General features: G+C 32.3%; 3 protein-coding genes across 4 annotated transcripts; 1 reads left to right on the top strand and 2 right to left on the bottom strand.

Moving 5' to 3' along the window:
• Positions 1-2,521: 2,521 nt before the first annotated feature.
• LOC127244720 (uncharacterized) lies at positions 2,522-3,267 on the bottom strand. The gene has a single exon (XM_051265201.1). It carries the CDS (start codon positions 3,224-3,226, stop codon positions 2,627-2,629), a length of 600 nt encoding a protein of 199 aa, XP_051121158.1. The 5' UTR covers positions 3,227-3,267; the 3' UTR covers positions 2,522-2,626.
• Positions 3,268-4,882: 1,615 nt separating this feature from the next.
• LOC127244961 (uncharacterized) lies at positions 4,883-8,653 on the top strand. 2 transcript variants are annotated; one of them, XM_051265577.1, is made up of 7 exons: positions 4,883-5,048; positions 6,222-6,396; positions 7,042-7,182; positions 7,509-7,617; positions 7,749-7,810; positions 8,130-8,233; positions 8,361-8,653. In XM_051265577.1, the coding sequence occupies exons 2-7, from the start codon at positions 6,304-6,306 to the stop codon at positions 8,458-8,460; spliced, it is 609 nt and encodes a 202-aa protein (XP_051121534.1). In that variant the 5' UTR covers positions 4,883-5,048; positions 6,222-6,303; the 3' UTR covers positions 8,461-8,653. The 2 variants fall into 2 exon arrangements, with proteins under 2 accessions (XP_051121534.1, XP_051121535.1); XM_051265578.1 differs by lacking the exon at positions 4,883-5,048 and adding an exon at positions 5,064-5,288.
• Positions 8,654-10,054: 1,401 nt separating this feature from the next.
• Positions 10,055-12,301, bottom strand: LOC127244887 (membrane steroid-binding protein 1-like). Its single transcript, XM_051265470.1, has 2 exons — positions 11,870-12,301; positions 10,055-10,655 (listed from the first exon to the last, which is right to left on the bottom strand). The coding sequence occupies exons 1-2, from the start codon at positions 12,181-12,183 to the stop codon at positions 10,271-10,273; spliced, it is 699 nt and encodes a 232-aa protein (XP_051121427.1). The 5' UTR covers positions 12,184-12,301; the 3' UTR covers positions 10,055-10,270.
• Positions 12,302-22,659: the final 10,358 nt, after the last annotated feature.

Here is a 22,659-nt window from a genome sequence, read left to right as displayed (position 1 = left end):
TTTAAAATATTATTTTGAATAATATATTTAATTTATAATTTATAGAAATCATTAATTTAAAATAATATTTTAAAATTTTTACTATAAATTTTTAAAACTATATATTATAGATACTAAAAATATATGTCTAAAATCAATTAAATATTATGTATTTTAGAAGAAAATAAAATTCCAATAAAATAAATATATGGTATTTAATTATGCACATATGTTAATTTTTCTATAATAAATATCAACCATTAATGCAAAAATCTGCTTAAAATGGAAGATATCGTACAAATACTACGTGCATAAATAGAGTCATAATAAATTTGGCAGCAAAATAAATTAATCTTGTCAATAAAGAAAGTATATAAATTAATATCTTCCGAAAAAGGACAATGATACAAAGATCTTGGCGAGAAAGGAAGGTACACAATCAAATCCGTCTATAATGGAATGGAGCATCTGATGGAAAAGAAAATATTATAAAATCTTCCTATTGGCAAATCAAAATGGCCACGTGGCACCATTCAAAAAGGAAGCTAAGGCCACCTCTCCTCTATAAATAAGAGTCATGGCCAATTCATTTGGGACACCAAAGTTGCATCGGGGATTCAAGCAAAGGGATAAGTCTCTAGACTCTCTCTGTATTGTTCCTTCGAAGCGTTCTTCGTCGAAAGTCACTGATTTGGACAAATGATTCAATATTGGTTGACGAATCGATGGAGTTAACGTTCTTCGTCGTATGGTCGAGCCGGAGGAAGGATCGAAGCTCTCAAAGCCGTTAAGGAATTCGTCAAAGCCAAGGGAAGGTCTCCAAATTCCTCGCAAAGCTTCAAGATGTTCATTGCGTTCTTCACCAAAGCAACAACTCGGCTCTCTTCGATCCAAAAGTCAAAGGGACACGCCGCCAAAAGAGTTATGAAGCACCAAATCAACATCTTCAAAGATTAAAGTCGCGGATCGTTCAAAGAAGACATCAAATCCAAAGCCGATGATCAAATCGCTCACATGGAGACCAAAGCACTCCGAACGGCGGCGAAGCTAAACCAAAGATCAAAGCCGCGGATCGTCCAAAAAAAGACATCAAATCCAAAGCTGATGACCAAATCGCCCACGCGGAGACCAAAGTCTCCAAAAGCGGCAAAGCCAAAACAAAGATCAAAGCCTCGGATCGTCCAAAGAGGACATCGAATCCAAAGTCGATGATCAAATCGCCCACACGGAGACCAAAGTTCTCCAAAAGGCGGCAAAGCCAAACCAAAGATCAAAACTGCGGATTGTCCAAAGAAGACATCAAATTCAAAATTGATGGTCAAATCGCCAACACGGAGACCAAAACCCTCCAAAAGGCGGCAAAGCCAAATCAAAGATCAAAGCCTCGGATCGTCCAAAAAAGACATCAAATCCAAAGCTGACGATCAAATTGCCTACACGGAAACCAAAACCCTCCAAAAGACGACAAAGCTAAATCAAATATCAAAGTCACGGATCGTCCAAAGAAGACATTAAATTCAAAGCCGAAGATCGAATTGCCCGCACGGAAACCAAAGCCCTCCAAAGTCCAGCAGAATCAAACCGAAGACCAAATCTCTTCGGATCAAATAAGCCATAGAAAACCAAGTTGGAAAATAAATCGACTCGGACGGAGAATCAAATGACTCATTTAGAGAATAAGATCCACTTTAAATTCAAATCAAATATAATTTGTACAAATTTTGTGTTTATTAAAAATAATACAATTTTTTGTCCACATATATAATAATTATTAAAAATATATATTAATATATTATTATTTTTATATCCTTTTAAAATAATAAAAAGCGATTATTTTTTATATTATGAAATAATTGTAAAAAAAAAATATTTTTGTTAAATTATAAATATATATCAAATAATTTTAACCAAAAAATAAAAAAAATAATAAATATGACCTATAATATGATTATATTGAAAACATGGTCGTGAACATGGCCTAAAACATGATTGTGTTGAAAATATGGGCAGGAATATAGCTTAGAATATAGTTGTGTTAAGAACACGGACAGAAACATGGCTGTGTTCAGAACACGGACAGAAACACGACCGTTTCAAAAGTGCAGGGTAATAACACAGTTGTGTTACAGTCGTGTTGGCTGTCTGGGACGCCCAGCCATCTTCTGAGTCATCCAACAAGCCGTGTTCAGTCTCAGTCAACCATTTTGGGACTGAAATTGATAAATTTTCATTTGAGTTAAGCCAAAATTGATAATTATAATATTGAATGAGACCAAAAATAATTTTTACTCATTTTTATATTATTCAAATCTTATAAAATATTATATCTAAACTATTATTAAAATAAATTATTTAATTAAAAATATAATTGAAAAAGTTTTAATTTATTATAATAATCGATTTATTTTTTTTAATTAGCAATATAGTTTAATTTTTTTTATGAGTTGTAATTCTTGTTTATATTTACCCATTAAATTTTTTATTTTACCGTACGCACCCTTTTTTTTTAATATTTATAACATATCATACGATCAGAAAAAAATAACGGGGAACAAACCCAAAGTCTTAATTAAAAAAGCAAAAAGAAAATCAATAATAGATGCACAGATATACTTTTATATCTATTCGTAAATTTACTCATTAGCACTCACTCCAAGTTGGTATGGCGGGCCCGGATTTCCTCGGGGCTCCGACCCGACAACCCACCCAACTCATAAACCACCATCTCAAACAACACGAACAGCGCCCCTTCGTACACGCTCCCCATCGGCAGCAGGCTCCGACCCGACCCGGCCCGGTCGTTAGCCATGGTCTGCGCCGGGATGTGCGCCACCGCTGAAGCGAGCCGAGCCGAGGACCCAGTCTCCGGCTGCGCCGTCAGCACCACCACCCGAGCGCCGCTGCTCCTGGCGACGCCGCAGATAGCGTCGACGGTGGAGAACCCCCCGGGGCCGGCGGAGGCGATAAGGAGGTCCGGCGGGCCGATGGGAGGAGTGGTCATGTCGAAAACAGCGTGGGCGGCGAAGCCGAGGTGGAAGAGCCGCATGCACAGTGCCTTCAGCATCAGGCCCTCCCGGCCCACGCCGTACACGAAGATTTTGCCGCCGCGGGAGCCGGCGCCGGAGATTTCTGCGACGAGTGTGGTGAGGGGCGGTGGGGTGGAGGTCGGGGCGGTGAAGATGGCGGCGAGTTGGCCGCAGATGTCGGCAGCGAAGGCGGCGGACTTTGGAGGGTCGGGTTCAGCCATTGAATTCAGATTAGAATATTTGCTCGTGGCGTCCTATACTTATCTGGGGGACCGGGCTAATATTTTCCCTTTTTTAAAAATAAAAATAAAATTACAAATAAAGTATATATATATTTATTTTATACTCCTATTATTTTAGTTTTGAAAGATATTAATTGTTAGTATTTATTTTATTTAAATATTTTTTCAATTCCACCACAATTTACCCTATTTTTATTTGACACTTTTTTATTTGGTAAAATTATTAAATCAAAATATATTTAACAAAATATATTTTGTTAAATGATGTAGGACTTGTTTAAAACTCTTTCTTTTTTATCTCTCTTCTAAAAAATAAATATTTTTATCTATATTTAAAACTAAACATCTTTTATAAAATTGATTTATGTTAATTATAAATAAACAAAAATATTTTTTTATTTACTTGTATTATAGAAAATTTTATTCTCTAAAAACTAATATTCATACTGCATATATTTTTTAATTGCTATATAATATTTAAATATTTAAATATATATTTTAATTTTTTTAATCATATATTAAATTTACTTTAAAATTTAAATATTATTAATTACATCAAAATAATAATATAATAATATCATAACTTATTATTATTAACTTATTAAGGGTGTGTTTGTTTGGGGGTTTGGATTTTGGATTGGGATTTGAATAGTAAAAATTTTGAATTTGAATAGCTGTATGATGTGATATAAATAGGGTTTGATGTGATGTTTTGAATGTAAAATTTATTTTTAGTATAATATAAAAAATGAAAAATAGGTGTTTGATTTGATGTTTTTAGGGGAAAAAAATTGGATGAACAGTGGAAATCCTCCAAAATCCTTCAAACAAACACACCCTAAATATCTTTACCTTAAATATCATATTCCTAATTGGGTTTAATCCAATGGGACGAAGGAAGTATTATATTTTTTCTATATATTTTATTATAAAATGTAATATGTATTTTTTTATTATTTTATATTCTTTTCATCTTTTATTAATGTATATATATGTTTTTTTTTCAGTATTAACATATTTTTTTTATTAATTATGAATCTTATAAATATTTATATTTTATAAAATTATTTCTACATTATCTTTAAAAGTTATTACATTTTGTTTTTTAATAAGAATTTTTTTACTATAAAATGAGCATTTTTTTATATTAATGATTAATGAAACTAAAAAATATTACGATAAATTAAATATATAAATAAAAACTATTATAAAATAAAAAATTATGTAAAAATAATGTCATAAAAATATATGGAATATTTTTTATGAACAATAAAAAATAAGAACGCAATATTTTATGCCTATCACATACGGACATATATAATAGTATTGTTTTATAAAATATTATTGTTTTTTATCCAGTTTTAAAAATATTAATAGTAGTATTATATTAAAATGTAATAAAAAAATTAAGTATAAATGTAATTATATTTATGTAATATAATATTATAAATTAAAATAGTATTTTTAATGATAAATAGACAATATAATTATAAATAAATAATTTGTTAAATACGAAAGAAATATTTATTTCAATACAATAATTTTGTTACCATTTTTATTAGTCTTATTAGTTCCAAAATAATATCCTCGCATCATGCGATCGTATCATGCGATCAGGAAGGAGCAAATATGGGAAATTTGTCGGGTTTGGATTCGGGTCCGATTTGGAGGGCATTTTCGGTACACGCCAAGGACAGGAGAACGTAACAATGGGGGCGAACAAATCAAAGGCGTGGAAAATAGACAGAGCTTTGTAGAGTTCTTCAATTCACTCTTTTCAGTGAGCTACACGCCGACATTGGTACGATTGTTCTCTATGTATCGAGGTGTTCAATCTTGTTTGGCTGTTCTTTGCTGAATGATGGGAAATGCGTGATTTGGTTTATTTCTTGTGTCTGATTTTAGTTCATCTTCTATAGATGCATATATATGGTTGTCAATGAAATTAACAGTCAGCTTTATTTCTGAATTTGAAATTATTGAGGTTATGGATTTGTGGGGAGGTCTATTGAAATTGAAGTTGAGATCTCGAGCCTATTGGGTAATACTCAAAATTACCTTGTTCATACGTGTTTATTTTTATGTATTTACCGGTGATCAAATGAAATTAGCAATGTATTTTACTCGATGAATTTTTTCTTCATAGCAAGGATGAATTATGTTAGAGTAATCGAGGATCAGGCTCATGATGTGGAGAGATTATTTCATTTCCATTGTATTCATGATAATGGGTTTTGCCAGTTTCCCTCTAGGATGTGTTAGGTATAGAAAAATATCTCCATTTCGATTGTTTGTTTGAGTCAGAAAATCCAAATATGAGAAATGAATCATTTTTTCCTTGTCTGTTTTCATTTCTCTTCTCTTCCTTGAGCAAAAGAGCTGAGAGAAATGAAAATGGAGAATCCTCAAGCTGTGTTCATTTGTCATTTTTTTCATTTTCTTGTAATTTTCATTTTAATACACTATTTCGATTTCACAGAACATGGCATCAAAATTATTATTCAAACAAAAATAAATCACCAATGACCAACTAAACACACTAACAATATTTCCTTATGGCTTCCCATTTCACTAAACTCTCTCTTATCCGATTTATTGTATTCCCTTGATTGATAATACAGTGTCTTCTCCAGATCAATCACTGCATTCTTAACTGAATCCTATGTTTTACAAAATTGAAGAATGAATTCTCATTCTCTACTAATTCTACTACTTTATGCTTTGTAGCAAACGTATCCTCAGGAATTTAACAGCGGTATATTTTGGTGTGATGAAATGAGTAGATGATCAATATCCATTAGGATATGTTCAGGAAAAGAATAAAAATGTACATCTGCCGTTATTTCAAATTCCTTCTTTGTTTAGTTGTTGTTCAGTAAGTGCGTAATGTTAAAATAAAATCGGCATTGTAGTTAAGCACTGCAATACTCTTTGATCACCTGTAAACATTCTGATTGTTTTGCTTTTATTGTAGTTTGTAGAATTTCAAGATACTGAGTTCGAAGCTCTTCACCAAAGGCATTAAAGTAGATAATAACAAACAGGAACCATAAAACATGTTTTCTTTGTTTTATGGACTATGGAAACACATGTTCGACAAGATGGAGTTTCATGTTCTTATCCTTGGAATTGACAAGGCCGGCAAGACGGTATTGTGCTTGACCTCACTTTGTCTGTTTAAAATGTTCGTCTCCACACATTTATTTGGCTTCAGAGTTACATATTTCAAGACATGAAGTTGACTAGCATATTATTGAAAGGCCGGAAGATCTTGTAGGCTTGAACAATGTTTACAAGCTAGTTGGAGTTTGAAAATTTCATGGCCTAGTATTATTATTAGTATTACTTTTTAAAATTTCTCAAAAAGGACCTATACTGTCAATCTGGTTAAACTATTTGATGCAGGCTGTTCATTTTGAATAAATTAGAAAATGATGTCTTCAAAAAAACTGTAAGTTATTCACCTTGTTTAAGTTACCATCTGACGTGCCGAATTGGTTATTCGATGAGTAATTCTTCTGCCTAACACTGTGTTCTTAAGACATTATTTGTATTACAAAATTATTGTTGCTTTCTGCCCATTTCACTGAAGCTGTGTTCTATGTTGTGTTCGATGACAATTGAAATTTGTTGGTTGCATTTATTTACTGTTAAATCATTGACTTCTATGGCTTTAAAGTTTGTATATTTTCATGGTTAGTTGAAAGGGTGATTTTTCATCTGCAAGCATCTACTAGCGATTATATTGACACTCAAGTTTCTGTTTGAGCTTATTTATTGATGTGAATGTGTAGACCTTACTGGAGAAAGTGAAGTCAATATACTCGAACTTGGAGGGCCTTCCACCAGATCGGATTGTTCCAACTGTAGGACTCAATATTGGTCGGGTTGAAGTTTTAAAGACAAAGCTCGTGTTCTGGGACCTGGGAGGTCAGGTTTGAATTGCAGTCTTGTTTTCTTCATTATTTATGTTACTATACAAATGCAGTATATGAACTATATTCATATTAACGGGCAGTATATGATATAGTTTAACACAACATATGATATCATTGATTTCAACATAAGAAATATATTGATACAGTACACCTATAAGTATGGTCGTACATGCTTTTATTTAACACAACATATGCTATGTTAAATAAAAACATATGATGTTTGTGTGTTCTATATATGCCGACTCAACCATCCCCGTGTCATCTATTATGTAATTATTAAAAATCTTTTCGTTGATGAGTGGTTTTCGTTTATGTTACATCAGCCGGGCCTTCGCTCCATTTGGGAAAAATATTATGAAGAAGCACATGCAGTAATTTATATAATTGATGCAGCCTGTCCATCTCGTTTTGAAGAATCAAAATCTGCTCTAGGTAATCTCTGTTGGATGAAGTTTGAGAAGTGTCGTACAAATAATACTACTTCTTATCATCAATTTTTCATTTTTCGTATTTTCTTGCAATTTAGGTTCGTAAGGTTTGTTAACTTTGTATTTGGATTGCAGAAAAGGTCCTTCGTCATGAAGATTTGCAAGGAGCTCCCCTTCTGATTTTAGCAAACAAGCAGGTAAGCTAATTCCTTGTGTCTTACACGATAGTCGAAACCAAAGATATAAGTATTGATTCTTAATATCTATATGCTATCTGAATACTTCAGAAATCATGTAAATGAATGATATAATTATTTTCTTCCTTTATGGCTATCTGCTGATTATCAGTTCTTTAGACGAGCTGAAAATTGTGAAAGGATTTACTTGCACAAGCTGTTTCTTTGTCATCATTATTGGTGTATTTGTAGATTGTGATAAGAGTATAAAACAACACTCTTATGTTTGTACGTTAATTAAAGGACTGACTTTTGCTAACGTACGTGGCACACTCCTCAGGATCTCAAAGATGCTATATCTGTTGATGAACTTGCTCAATATCTAGACCTCAAAAAATTGGACGAGAGAGAATTTACATTTCAAGCCGTTTCAGCATATGAAGGGTGAGCATCTTGTTCGTGATCTATTAAGTTCTGCCGAGCTTTTAGTAGTCTTGTTTCTTTTAGGCTCTCCAAATTAGTTCTCGAGCAGTATAGAAATGGATTTCACGACTTTTGAAATTTGCTGCAGGATGGGGATCAAAGAAAGCGTGATCTGGCTCATAGATGCTATGGAGAGAAGTAAGAGAACCGAAACATTGAGAATTCGAGCAGGATCCAATGTTATCTAGAGGTGATAGCGTTGCAATGATGACCCTTATCCCACCCCTCCCTGGTTTAATTATATTCGTGTTTTGCTTGACATATACATTGGATCGATACAACATGATTTATACACTAAAGTATTGATACAAATATGTGTAGTTTCATCACCACATAATCGAACATATATATTTAAAGCGTGCGAAAGATGATTTTGATACATATTTTAGAACTGTCTTCTGCATGAAATCACAAATTTGTCACTCAGGATCGGCACCAAGTCCCCATTATTCATTCGACAGAAATGATTCTTTGTTAGCTATAAGAAAAATCCTGGATGGATAAAGGTGTAATACATCAGTTATGGAGTGGATTAGGGCCACAGGGGACGAGCCTTTGCGAAAATGTACGTAACTTCTTGCTCTTATTTTCTTCCCATTCTGAATATTGAGGAATTATGGAGAAGAGAAAAAGTGAGTCGAATTTAGCTCTTATTCTTTCTTAATTTGTAGCATGACTGACTTGCCTGCAGCTAGACAAACGATAAGCACAAATAAGGTAGTTGGAAATTGGAATTTTCATGTCCAAACAAGTAGAAAGGCGAAGGTTGAATAAGGTGCAAATGGTATTTTGCATATGTAGGCGTCGTAAAAGTTTAAGCCATATTTATAGGGCAAAATTTCTTATAAAATACTTATGGTTTGTAAAGTTTGCATCGTTCTTCCTCATAATTTAGAAACGGTATGAGATCTTCTCGTATTTTCGAAAATATTTACACAGAATCTTGTTTCGTGTGTTGTGAAAACATTGTATGAAATCTCTCCGAAAATACAAGGGAACTTCATGTAATGTTTTAGAAGATTTTGTACAGTATCTTTTAAAATACAAAAGAAACTCATACAGTTTCCAAATTATGAAGAGTATGATGCATATTTTTCAAACTAGAGGTGACTTATAACTTATAAGCAATTTTGTCTATTCATAGAGGGCACAAACTCATATTCGAAACATAGGAATCAAATTTCTCTTCATGTAATTGTGTTGACTATTAGGAATATTCAAAAAAAAATAAAAAATAAAAAATAAAAAATTGTGTATGTTGTGTGATATTGCATATTTTGCTTAGATTATTTGGTTGGTTGACTTATTGTTTGTTCTACCTTGAATATAAATTATCGTTGTCGAATTTATTGAAAAGTAAGAGGTGATATATATATATATTTGGAGTTTAAGGTTGTGCCGGCACGGGAGTTGTTTATTCGGGAATGGTCGCATGGTTACATCGGGTATGTAATGTTGTATCTAATACCATCCCTTGTTGCGTATGTTCGACTTTTTTCTTCTGTTTGACCCACGCACCCACCCATCCACCCGAATTTGAACTCAAGTCATAGCTCCGAAGCAGGGATGTCTCAACACTTAATTTATAAGAATTTGCATATCAATTCGACCGCATGTTAAAATTCAAAATTCTTTTGAACTATACAAAGGGTTTCGAGCAAGAACTCGTAGCCGCAATGGACAAATAACAAGGATTCAACTCGCTTGCTTTTCTATCCTTCATCTCGATATTGAACTTTTGCAAAAGCAATACCCACAAAACTTACCAATAACAAAAAAAGCTCAAACAAACATAAAAATGCACATTCATAACCTTCCCAAGTCATTCTTATTCATTACAACTACTACATCTTCTTCATTTTCTTCTTCCGGTCTTTCAAATTTATAAGGCGAGTAAGGGTAGGGGTGGGGGTGTCCTAACCCGAAAGAAGAATACCGTCTTTCGACAAACAAGATCCTCCCCAAAAGTTCATGTTTCGATAACAACAAGGATATCACTCATTCTTTCTTGTCGGCGTCACCAGCCGCTGTGGTTTCTGCAGGTGGTGCTTCTTTGACGCCATTTTCCAAAGGGCCATCTTCCGCCGGCTTCGCTGCGTCGTTATCGGCAGGCTTTGCCGCGCTAGTTTCAGCGCCGTCCGTCGTTTGGCTCTCATCAGCGGCGGCAGCTTCGGTCACTGGCACGGTTGCTGTAACGGTTCCCACCTTCGCGTACTTGCTCATGAACTTGTATTCCCAATCTTGGAGTGCGTCGAGCTCAAACACACCTAGCCCTGTGAGATCGCCGTTGAGATCTTTTTCCTCGAACGACATCTTTGCTAGAGCTCGACTTGCATCCTTGCCGGCGAAGAGGGCGTATGGGCCACCAGGGCCGTAGAACATTCTGCATATATATCGACAAAATATGCTCAATTACAAAAGTAGATTGGAAGGATAAATGCTAATAGAGACATGTCATCATAAGGCCTTTGGGTTTTGATTTTGCATTTAAATAAGGTTAGATATGATGTTCTGTAAGAAATATAGATATTTTTCAAAAAACACAGGCCAAAAAGTAAAGATCTGGAAAGAAAACCCGAGAATCTTTGGGTTTAGTTTTCCAAACATTTACTATTTGGACTCTACATTTTCCGAAAAAAAAAATATTCACTTCTTCATGTCGTAAAAATCATATCAGAAATTATCTAAGTACAAAATTGAAACCAAATCTTCCCAATTTTGCAATGCCTTGATTACAAGGCCGTGTAAAAGTCCAGCTATAATACGTCGCGTGATTTTCACCGATAGGTGAGATGAAGAATCGCAAAACAAAATGGATCATCTTAAGAGGGAATCACACCAAATCGAATACTCACAAATAAAAAAAATACTCGATCAGAGTCTATCGCTTGTTTTTAGCGGAAACAAAAGGGTAAGGAATCATCTTAAAAGGGTATCCGATTAAGCTAAACCCAACTTCACATTCCTGTCGATAAAAACGACACGTGGCTCATAATCGAAAGCATTTAAAGCTCCTCAACTCTAATCCAGAATCTTGATCTAAAGAGAAAACAGATTCTACAATAACAATATCTTCTTCTTCCATAAATCTTTGCCTTAAAACATAACAAACAAGAAAAGTTACTGTTGAAAATTCGATTTTCAAAACTTTTGGAAAGTACAAATATTTTTTCACAAGAAAAGTTTAAATAGCCATTAGCAATACATACAAATAGTAACAGGCGCAAATTATTCTGATTCTAAAAGACACCAATTTAACCTAAAAGTTAACCAAATCCTCAAATCAAACATGGAACAAACCAAAACATACAGAGAATTAAAAAATAATTGAAAAAGATAAAGAACACCCCCAAATCAATCACTGTAATCAGATACCAAAACCTACATGATTAATAACAAGAAATCAATTTCAGAGACTGAATTCACAAAAACATATTCCAAAAATAATAATCTGAAGAATATACAGACAGGAGTATGAATTAACAAAAAGAGATCCAAACTTTATTATCACCGCTCAGAAACCTTAAAAAGTATCACAGTATTCGAAAAGAAGTTGCTATATTAAAAAATTGATAATCAGGAATAGAGAATCGATACCTGCTCTGTGAAACATCGTAGATCTGACCTTTGATCGCCATCAGCAAGGGCTTTTTCGGATCGGAGCCATCGTACTGTTTCAGCTCCTCCGCGGTAATCTCGCCAAGCTGAACCGGCGGCGGCAGAGGCTCCACCTCCTCCTCGAAATCCCTGGACCGCTGATGAACGTGACTATCTTCGGAGGAACCGAACAGATTGGAGACGAAGTAGTAGAGAGTGATGGCTAAAGCAACGACAGTGAAGAAAGTAGCCGGAGAAAGGCCTGTGTATGCGGTGATCGAGTCCTTGAAAGTCTCCCACAGCTGAAGAGCCATTTTCCGGCGGCGGTGGGCGGAGAAGAAGGAAAATTAGGGATTGGGATTGAGATTTGGGGTTGAAGGTTTGTGTTGTGTGGTGGATCGGCTTTGGCTTTGACGAGACGCTCTTTTGGACTCTATTCGACTTCAAAATAGTACAATTTTATTTTTTTTTAATATAAATTTGCAGTCTAAATAAAATGAAATAAAATAATAATGATATACTATTTTTTAATGTAAAAAAAAAGAAGTGTAAAATAATATCTAACGATAGCTTACCTACCACATTATTTGCCTATTATTGTAGAGTGTGTTCAGTTGTTTGGTTGGAAATTTATAGTTTGAATTTAACATAGTAAATTGTGATATTAAAATGCTACTTCATCCTTCTTATCTTTTTCTATCATATTTATATTTACAACCGTAAATACGAATATTTAAATAAAATATAATTAATAATTAATTAAAAAATTTATGAGTAAAAAAATTATTATATAATAAAATTAATTATAAATTAAATTATATAAAATAATTAAAATTAAAGAAATATTCCATCAGTCTCAACTAATTTATATAATTATAACGTACTCCCTCCGTCCAAAATAAGTGGCACAGGAACTAAAGAATAATAATATTTAATTGCAAATGGTATAAAATATAATGTAAAATACTATAATGCCCTTACTTTTTAAATAATTTTAAAAAGTATGTTGAAGTAGTAATTATGGGTAAATTAAAAAAATATGAATAATTTTTTATTATAAAGTGGAGACTATATTAACTAAATAAGAAAACATGTCAATTATTTTAGAATGAACGAAAATAAAAAACAGGACAACTTTTTTTTTACGGAGGAAGTAATAATTATAGATTAATATTGAGGCCATTAAATAGTTTAATTAAAATTAAAAATATATATAAATTATGAATTTTATAATGTAATTAAAATATATAATTATATTTCAAAAAAAAAAGATCATCTATGTGGACAAATAAATATTAAAAGAGTTGAGAAATTAAGTGGGAACGCATAGAGTATAAATTATGAAATTTAACATATAATTAAAGTATATAATTATATATATTATTTTTAAATAACAAATAATGTAGAACGAACGAAAATAAAAATAGTAAAAAAAAAATGAGGCGAAGGAAATAATTTGATGTAATATTAATATTTTAAATTTAATACTAATTTTTAATATGAATAAAAATTTAAAAATATTTTAATATTTTAAAAAGAAAAAATTACTTTCTTTTGTTACCATTCAAATTTTTATTATTATTATTTTAGTTCCTCTTACTTAAAATATAACAGTTTTAGTATAATAAAAATAATAACATTAATATTAAAAAAAATTAATGTTTATATAAATTAAAAAGATATTATTATACATAAAATATAAATGATAAAAATATCAAAATTATTTTATACATTCACTAATAAAATATAATCCCTCCGTTCCGTTGAAGGGTGGAGTTTGTTTTTTGCACGTAGATTTTTTAATATTAGTATTATATTATATTGTAATAAAAAGACCAAAATACCCCTATTAGTATGGTATAATATAAAATAATAATATTTGTGTAATATGTTGTAAGTTGAAAGAGTATTTATTATGTAAAGTAGGTAGTACAATTACTAAATCAAGAAATGATAACCTTGTTTTGGGACAGATGAAAATATAAAATAGTAACCTCTTAATAAGACGGAAGGGAGTATTACTTTTTAAAAATAGTAATTTAATATAATAATATATTTATAATTTATTTAAAAATTAAATTTTTTTTTGATATTCATAAGTGATTACCTTTATTATAATAAAACATTGATATTTTTTATTAGACAAACGAAAATTAATAAAAATAATATTTTCGATTTAGACAATGAAATATATAATTATACTTTTGTCCCTATTTTATCTTTAATTTTTATTTGTTATAATTGAGAAAGAAAAAAAAAAAGGACGAACACTTCATTCTTTCAATTTACTTTATTTCAATATATATTTTTTATTATCAAATAAAAATTAATATTTAATATAAATTATTATTTTTTATAGTGTAGACACCATTTTTTGTACTTAAAAATAAATAAATAAATAAATAACAAAACAAACATGTCGTTGTTGCTCATTTTCAAAGTTAGCGTATTTATTTATTTATTCAAAAATTTATTATTTCAATTAATACAATATTTATTGTTCTAGAAGGTCCTGTTTTTTTATGTATTATTTTATGCCTATTAATATATATATATATATATATATAAGACTAATTTATATGACGGAGAATTCAATTGTTACTTTTTTCATATATTTTGAAGAAAAATTTGGCTAAATAATTAATAATTTTCAAATTAGATATGACAAAATAAGTTATACTCCTTCCGTCGCAGATACCGTGTCTGCTACACTATAGACACCGTATTTTAGGATGTGTGTAATTAGTAGATAATTAATAATGTATTAGTGAAAATAATTATCCTATAATATAAATAATTAGTTTAATTAAAATTAAAAATTTTAAAATGAGATTAAAGTGTGTAATCATTTCCAAAAAATAAAAGTGATATGGTATGTGAGACGGAAAGAAACTGTAACGTGGACATGGTATCTGAGACGGAGGAACGGAGGGAGTACTAGATAAAGCTTATGCCAATAATAATAATAATAATAATATTTTCTCTATTTCAATTCAAAATATTTTTTATTATTTTTTGTTTGTTCTTATCTCAAAGTAATTATACATTAATACCAAATAACTTTTAATTTTTATTTCAATTACAAATATACTATTACACATTGAGTTACTTTATATATATAATTCAAATGACAAAAATATTAAAAATTCATACACAATTAAACTAACTAATAAAATATTATTATTTTTTAATATAGTACAAAATTCCAAAAATCCCATTGAATTGAGACGGAAAAGTATAATACTCCTGCATCCACAAATTAATGTCCTACTTTCCTATTTGAGACGTCCAACAACTATTGTTATATTTCATTTTTTAAACACAAATTTTACATTTTTACCATCAATTTATTTATTACTTTTAATATCTACCGTACAATCAAAGACAAATTTGTCATTTCATAACAAAAAGACAATCACAAAAAAAACGTACAAATATACTTTAAAACGATAGCAATTGGACAGAGGGAGTATAAAACAAAACAAAATACAACACTAGATGTCGTTATTTATATCACCAACACATTTATTATACCTAAAATTAAAAATATTAAACAAATATTTTTTATATTACTTTCTTGGTCTCATATTTTGTGTCTGATTTATTATAAATATAAAAATTTAAATAAAATACAAATAATAAACAATTTAAAAATATATTAATAAAAAATATTATTATATAATAAAATAAATTATAAATGAATATTAACATAGCTAAATAGTATGATTAATATTAAAAAATTGTAAATAAATAAATTGTATAGTCATATTGAAAAAAAAAAAAATAGAACAAATAAGGTTAGACCAAAATATATTAGTAGAAAAAGATAGAATGAAAGACACTACTCCCTAAACCCTAAACACAGTATTATCTCTTTTATATTACAATTGACACTATTTTTATTTTTATTTGTCATGTAACAATTGACACATTTTTATTTATGGTAAAAATTATTTAATCAAAATATATTTAAGGCCATCTCTAACCCTCCACTCTATTTTTACAGTTGCTACAGTAAAAATGCAGTTGATCTCCAGTAATTTTACTCCAACCATAAACTTCAATTTTTACTCTAAGAAGTATATTCCCTATATATTCCTCTTTTATATTATTTTATATAACTTTTCATATTTATAAATTACACCCCAACTTTAATTTATTTTTACATTAGATCAATACACATATAATTTATATTACTTTTCAACAGTAAAATTATATATCAATTTAGAAAATAAAAAATTATACATTATTTTTTTAAAAAATAAAATTATATTACTTTCCAAAAACTAAAATTATATCACTTTTAAAAAATAAAATTATACATTATTTTTCAAAAAAAATAAAATTACATACAACTTTTTAAAATATAAAATTATATATCATCTACTAAATAATTAAAATTACACAATACACCCAAAAAATACCAAAAATATAAAAAAACACCACAAAAAATTCAGTTTTGGAGTAACATTGTGCATATTTGCAAAAATGGAGAAAAACTAAACATCTTTTATAAAATTGATTTATATTAATTATAAATAAACAAACATATTTTTTTATTTACTTGTATTATAGAAAAATATTATTCTCTAAACAATGATATTCATATTATATATATTTTTAAATTGCTATATAATTTTTATATATTTAAACATATATTTTAACTTTTTAATCATATATATTAGATTTACTTTAAAATTATAAATATTATTAATTACATCAAAAAATAATATAATAATATCATAACTTATAACTATTAACTAATTAAATATCTTTACTAAATATTGTGTCCTAATCAAATGGTTCAATTCCAATGGAATAGATGAAATATATTTTAAAGTTACTTTTTATAAAGTATTAATAAAAATACTGCAACTGTTCTATAATAATTTCAATGACAATGGAGTGTTTGTTTGGTATTTGGATTTTGAGTTGGGATTTGAATAGTAAAAATTTTGAATTTGAATAGTTGTATGATGTGATATAAATAGGTGTTGATGTGATGTTTTGAATGTAAAATTGATTTTTAGTATAATATAAAAAATAAAAAATAGGTGTTTGATTTGATATTTCTGAGAGAAAAAAAAGAAATGAATAGTGAAAATTTAATCGAATCTCCCGAACAAACACATTTAATATACAAATTATTTCAGTAATTATAGCAAAATAATGAGCATGTTTGGTTGATGGTTGGATTTGTAGTTGAACATTTTATATTTATAATGTGCTAATATATATGATTCAAATAAATTTAAAAAATTTAAAAATTAAGATCTTGATTAAAAATATTATTTTTATTATAAAATATTATATTATCTTCATTTTGTAATAAGAGTATCATTTGTTTTTTTACTTATATTTTTAAATATCAGTATTATATTATTTTGTAATAAAAATAAAAATAAAAATATCTCTATTAATATAGTATAATATAAAAATAACGATATTTATAATACAATTATTAAATTAAAAAATAATACAGACAAAAATAAAAAATAGATTTTTTATTATTATTATTATTATGACATGAAGGAAGTATTAAATAAAGACGGGTTAAAGTAAACTATAATCTTAGCACTCAATTTCAAAAAACAATCCAACTGAGTTGTGATCTCAATATATATATATATATATTAAAACTATAATATTAGTTTACAGAGACCATATTTTTATATCATTATTAATATATAATTAATATAAATTAATTTAAACTGAAATAATTTTTTAATAAATATAATATAATAGTATAAATTTCTTATTTATATAATATTAGTATATTGAGCTTTATTTTATATCAAATTATAATTATACACATTAAATATATAATTAGATTAAATAAAATAATATTATCCATTTTAATAGTTTCACGAACAAACTTTAAATGTATTTATTTATCCTTTTAATTTAAAGTATTTGTTTTTAATGACGTGATAATTTGTCACTGCTACCCAAAAGTGCGCATTAGATAAATTTATAGCCGGACATAATACCTGCGAACTGTGGCACTATTAATGATTCAAATTTCAATGAAATGTCGTGCATACAATTCAACAACTCAATTGGCTATCTAATTCAGATGCAATAAATGTATTTTAAATTTTGCTTTAAGATTTTTTAATTTTATTTTATATTTATAAGTACAAAAATATCAAAATCTATCTCATATATATATATATTTATATTTTCATCAATCAATAAAATATTATTATTATTTTTTAATACATTATTTAAAAAAATTAAATTAATACTTTCCGGGCCAAAGGAGTATGATTTTGATAATTTTTTTTTTCTATTCTTTCCTCATCATTTATTTATAAAAACTTTATAAATTAAAATAATAATAATGAAAAAAATTTATACGGCCCAAATTAACATGATATAATACCTTAAAGTGTAAGCCCAATTTTAAGATTGTTTGGGCCCATTAAATTGGTCAGCCCATTTAGGGGCCTGCAATTACAAATAGTACTCTGCTGCGTAAATTCCCGATTAGATTCGGCGGGAAGAGAACGGACGACGCAGGAGGAGAACACGGCCGTGTTGATGGAGCAGGCGGAGTTGAGTTATATATAAATATATATATATATATGTTACGTACGAAATTTAGAATTAGGTTAAAAGCCCAAGGTAAAAAGAAGAATGGGCCTGACAATAGGGTTGATTGAACTGGCTGAAGGACACCGTGAGGAAATCAAGGAAAATAAATTTATTTATTTATTTCTAAGGAAAATACAGGACGGAAGGACCTCAGGTCGGTAGGTCCTCAGGACGGAAAGACCTCAGGTCGGAAGGTTTTCAGGTCGGGAGGTCCGCCAGACGGGAAGACCTCAAGTCGGAAGGTCTTCAGGTCGGGAGGCCCTCAAGATGAAAGACCTCAAGTCGGAAGGTCTTCAGGTCGGGAGGTCCGCAAGACGGAAAGACCTCAAGTCGGAAGGTCTTCAGGTCGGGAGGTCCGCAAGACGGAAAGACCTCAAGTCGGAAGGTCTTCAGGTCGAGAGGTCCGCAAGACGGGACGACCTCAACTCGGGAGGTCTTCAGGTCGGGAGGCCCTCAAGATGAAAGACCTCAAGTCGGACGGTCTTCAGGTCGGGAGATCCGCAAGACGGAAAGACCTCAAGTCGGAAGGTCTTCCGGTCGGGAGGTCCGCAAGACGGAAAGACCTCAAGTCGGAAGGTTTTCAAGTCGGGAGATCCTCGAGACAGAAAGTCGTTGAGATGGGATATCCGCAGGTCGGGTAAACTGTAGGTCGGATAGAAGGAGGAGTCGGACAAACACGGAGGCCTTTGATCAAATATAGGGGGCGGTTGATATGGAGGTCGGCCCAAGTGGGGTCGGGCGAAGAAGTAGGTCGGACGAAGGACGAAGTCGGGCCAAAAGAGCGGAAGGTCTGTAGTTGGCTCAAGGAGTGAAATATAGGGATTTTTGGTCTGCTGGGGACACGTGTCAGCATAAGAAAGGTTGGAAGACGGTTGAGAAGGAGACGTTGTAACCGTTCGGGTGACGGTTTTCAGTACGGTTTCCCAGGGAATATTTAAGGATTTGGATCATCATTTGGCAAGGCATCTTCAATCAACTTCAACAAAGCAAAGTCAGATTTGGGGATCACCACTTTAAATTTCAGTATTTTATTTTCCAGTTTAGTTTCTGTACGTTACAGTGTTTAGAGATTCCTAATCTCAGGCACTAATTAATCAAGTTTAAGGATATTTTCTATGTCTTTGAATTTTACTTTATTTTTGTTGAAAAAATACATCAACAAATTGGCGACCACAGTGGGAGCAAGACAAAATTGCTCATTCCAATTCCGGCGATAATTTCATACGTCTTAGATCCGGCCGAATCATCGGAAGGGTCCATATGGCAGGGTCACAACCGCAAGCATCTTCGACACCGGTGGGAGAATCCGTTCCACCACCCATTGTGCCAAATGCCGGGGAAATCCCACAACCACCAACTGATTGGTGGTCTTATGTTCAACAAATGAACAACCAGCATACCTTGATTATGCAGAATATGTTGCGTGAGCAACAAACGAACATGTTGCGTGAGCAACAGAGTCAGTTGCAGAACATGATAGATCAAGCATTGTCAAGGGTTAGTCTTCAACCCACTCAAACACCACCAGGAGTGTCACCGTCCAGACCACAGGCAAATTTCGCAGGGCCATCATTCGTGGATAGTACATTCCCAAGTGCCACAAATCCCAACCGAATGGATCGGGGAAAAACTCCTTTGACTTTTCCCAACAATGTTCCACTGGGACCAAGGGTTACCAGTTCGCAGCCGAACAATACAAGGGAGGACAGGCCTGAAGGATATTTACATGATCCGATTCATATTCCTGTGCAGGATCCGTTCCAGGTTCCTGATCATCAACGCTTTCATGTAGATCCTGATGAGATTGCACATATATTAAGGGATCAGTATGGATTAACTCCTCAGATGGCTAACCGCCCTGCATATCAAAGACCTTTCCCAGAAAGGATCATTCATGAACACCCTCTCCCAAGGAATTTTCGACCACCCGACTTTCATGCATTCTCAGGGGAGGACGGATCTTCCACCATAGAACATGTTGGTCGGTTCACAGCACAATTAGGAGAAGTTGGCAATAACCCTTTTTATAAGTTACAGCTGTTTGGTTTATCTCTTACTAGAACGGCGTTTTCGTGGTTTGTAAGTTTGCCTCCAGCACAAATTCAGACATGGGAAGGACTGGAGATGGCATTTCACGCTAGATTTTTTAATCCTTTACCAGTTGTTTCTTTAACTGATTTACTTGAATTGCGACAGTATCCAGAAGAAACTGCTTCACAGTTTATAGAAAGGGTGCGATTGATGAAGGGACGATGTCCTACGGTAATCAGTGAGAAAGAGATGACCAATTTAGTGGTCCGGAATATGCATACTCGTTTAAGAAAGGCACTCACTGCCCTGGATGTTGAGGATTTGGCAAGTCTTGCATCCAAGGCAGGACGTCTAGAATCTTTGTTCAGAGAGGAAGATCAGCATAACAGGCGTAATAGAGGCCAACATATGGCGAGTATGGGAACAGAAACATGCGACTTTGATTTTAATCAGTCAGAAGAGATGGCAGCCGAAATCCTTTCTGGAAAACCGTATGTATGTCCTAAATTGAAGCCAGTACCAGGATCTGAAGGAAAGGAGCAACCGACCTTTGATAGTTCGAAAGCTGATGAAATCTTTGATATCCTACTGACTGATGGGCAGATCCGTATTCCAAAGGGTCAAAGACTTGCCACTAAAGAAGAAATCAAAGGGAGACCATATTGTAAGTGGCATAATTCTTTCACACACACTACAAGTCAGTGTACTCATTTTAGGAAGGAAATTCAAAAGGCCATCAAGACAGGTCGGCTCAAATACATCACTCTAGGTGTAGACCAGCAACCGTTTCCGAATGTAACAACGGCAATGGTTGACATCCGACCAAGTTCGGAAACAAGGAAAAGTTCGGCCAACGATGGACAAAAAGGGGAACGAAACCAGCCAAGCCCCGAAACAAAAAAAGGAAGTCGGCCAAACAGCAGCCGACCGGAAGAACGACTCAAAATTTGTGAGAAGCCAGTTGCTGAAAAGTGGGACCATCCAGATGGTTCTTTTAATGTGGAGGTGAAAGAAAAGGTTTTGATACGTGATCACCCGACCAGAAAAACAGGGTCGGTCGGGAGCAATTGGGCACGAAATAAAAAGCCTTTACCAGTCGATATAGACCCTCGTTTCCCGGGTATGAATCGTACACAGATTCGCAATGCCAAACGCAGGTATGCTGCAAAGTATGGGAAAAGAGGTCCTTCAGCAGAACAACTAACCGACGAACAAAAAGCAGCCGACCACTTGGCAGGAGGTCAGTCCATTCGGATCTTTACAGAACAAACGACCAAAGAGCAGGGAATAACCATTCAGTCTCCAGTTGGTCGGTCCAGTCGGGTCTGGTCAGGAAAGCAACCGAATGACGGATTAGGCGCTTCCGACCATACCAAAAGAAGTTCGTCGGGACTGGGGAAAGGTAAAGGTGTGGCAGATGAAATAATTAAAGGTTTTAGATGCCAACATTGTGAACGAATCAACATCAATCCATCTTTTGAAGACTTCCGTATAGAATCTTTGACGCTTCAACCTCAGAACAAGACGAAGGAAGAAGTTATAACTACAGAGGAAAGTTTAAGGTCTGTTAAATCTCGTCTGGGACCACGAATCCCTTGTCGAATGACAGAGATTAATCAGATGAGTGATGAACCGACGTGGGCGAGTCTGGTAGATGAAACTATGGACGAACCTTTATGGGCTTTCTTGGCAGATGGTGAATTAGAGGAGACAGAGGGAGCAAAGACTTCAGATTCTGAGCCTCAACCGGAGCCACCTTCGATTGTGTTTCCTCCTATTCCAGAGGGTGCGATCTCCCATTTGAAGCCTCTGTATGTTAATGCTCATATTTGTGGGAAACCAATCACAAAGGTTTTCGTGGATAATGGAGCAGTTTTTAATGTTATGCCATTGAAGACTCTCAAGAAGTTAGGAAAAGGAATACATGATCTATCTCCTGTGGAATTCGAAATGACAAGTTTTACAGGGCAACCGACCAAGCCGGAAGGCATGATGGTTGCCACAATCGAGGTCGGACCAAAGAAGATCTCTACTGTTTTCTTTATTGTGGACGCAGATACTACATACTCTCTCTTGCTGGGAAGAGACTGGATTCATGCCTCTCAATGTGTGCCTTCAACCCTGCACCAACAATTAATGTTCTGGGAGGGAAATCAAGTCTT

Source organism: Andrographis paniculata, unplaced genomic scaffold (genome assembly GCF_009805555.1).
Source record: "Andrographis paniculata isolate CXL003 unplaced genomic scaffold, ASM980555v1 Contig21END, whole genome shotgun sequence".
Classification (NCBI taxonomy): Eukaryota; Viridiplantae; Streptophyta; class Magnoliopsida; order Lamiales; family Acanthaceae; genus Andrographis; species Andrographis paniculata.
Note: the sequence above shows the minus strand (reverse complement) of the source record. Positions and strands in the feature narration are given on the sequence as shown.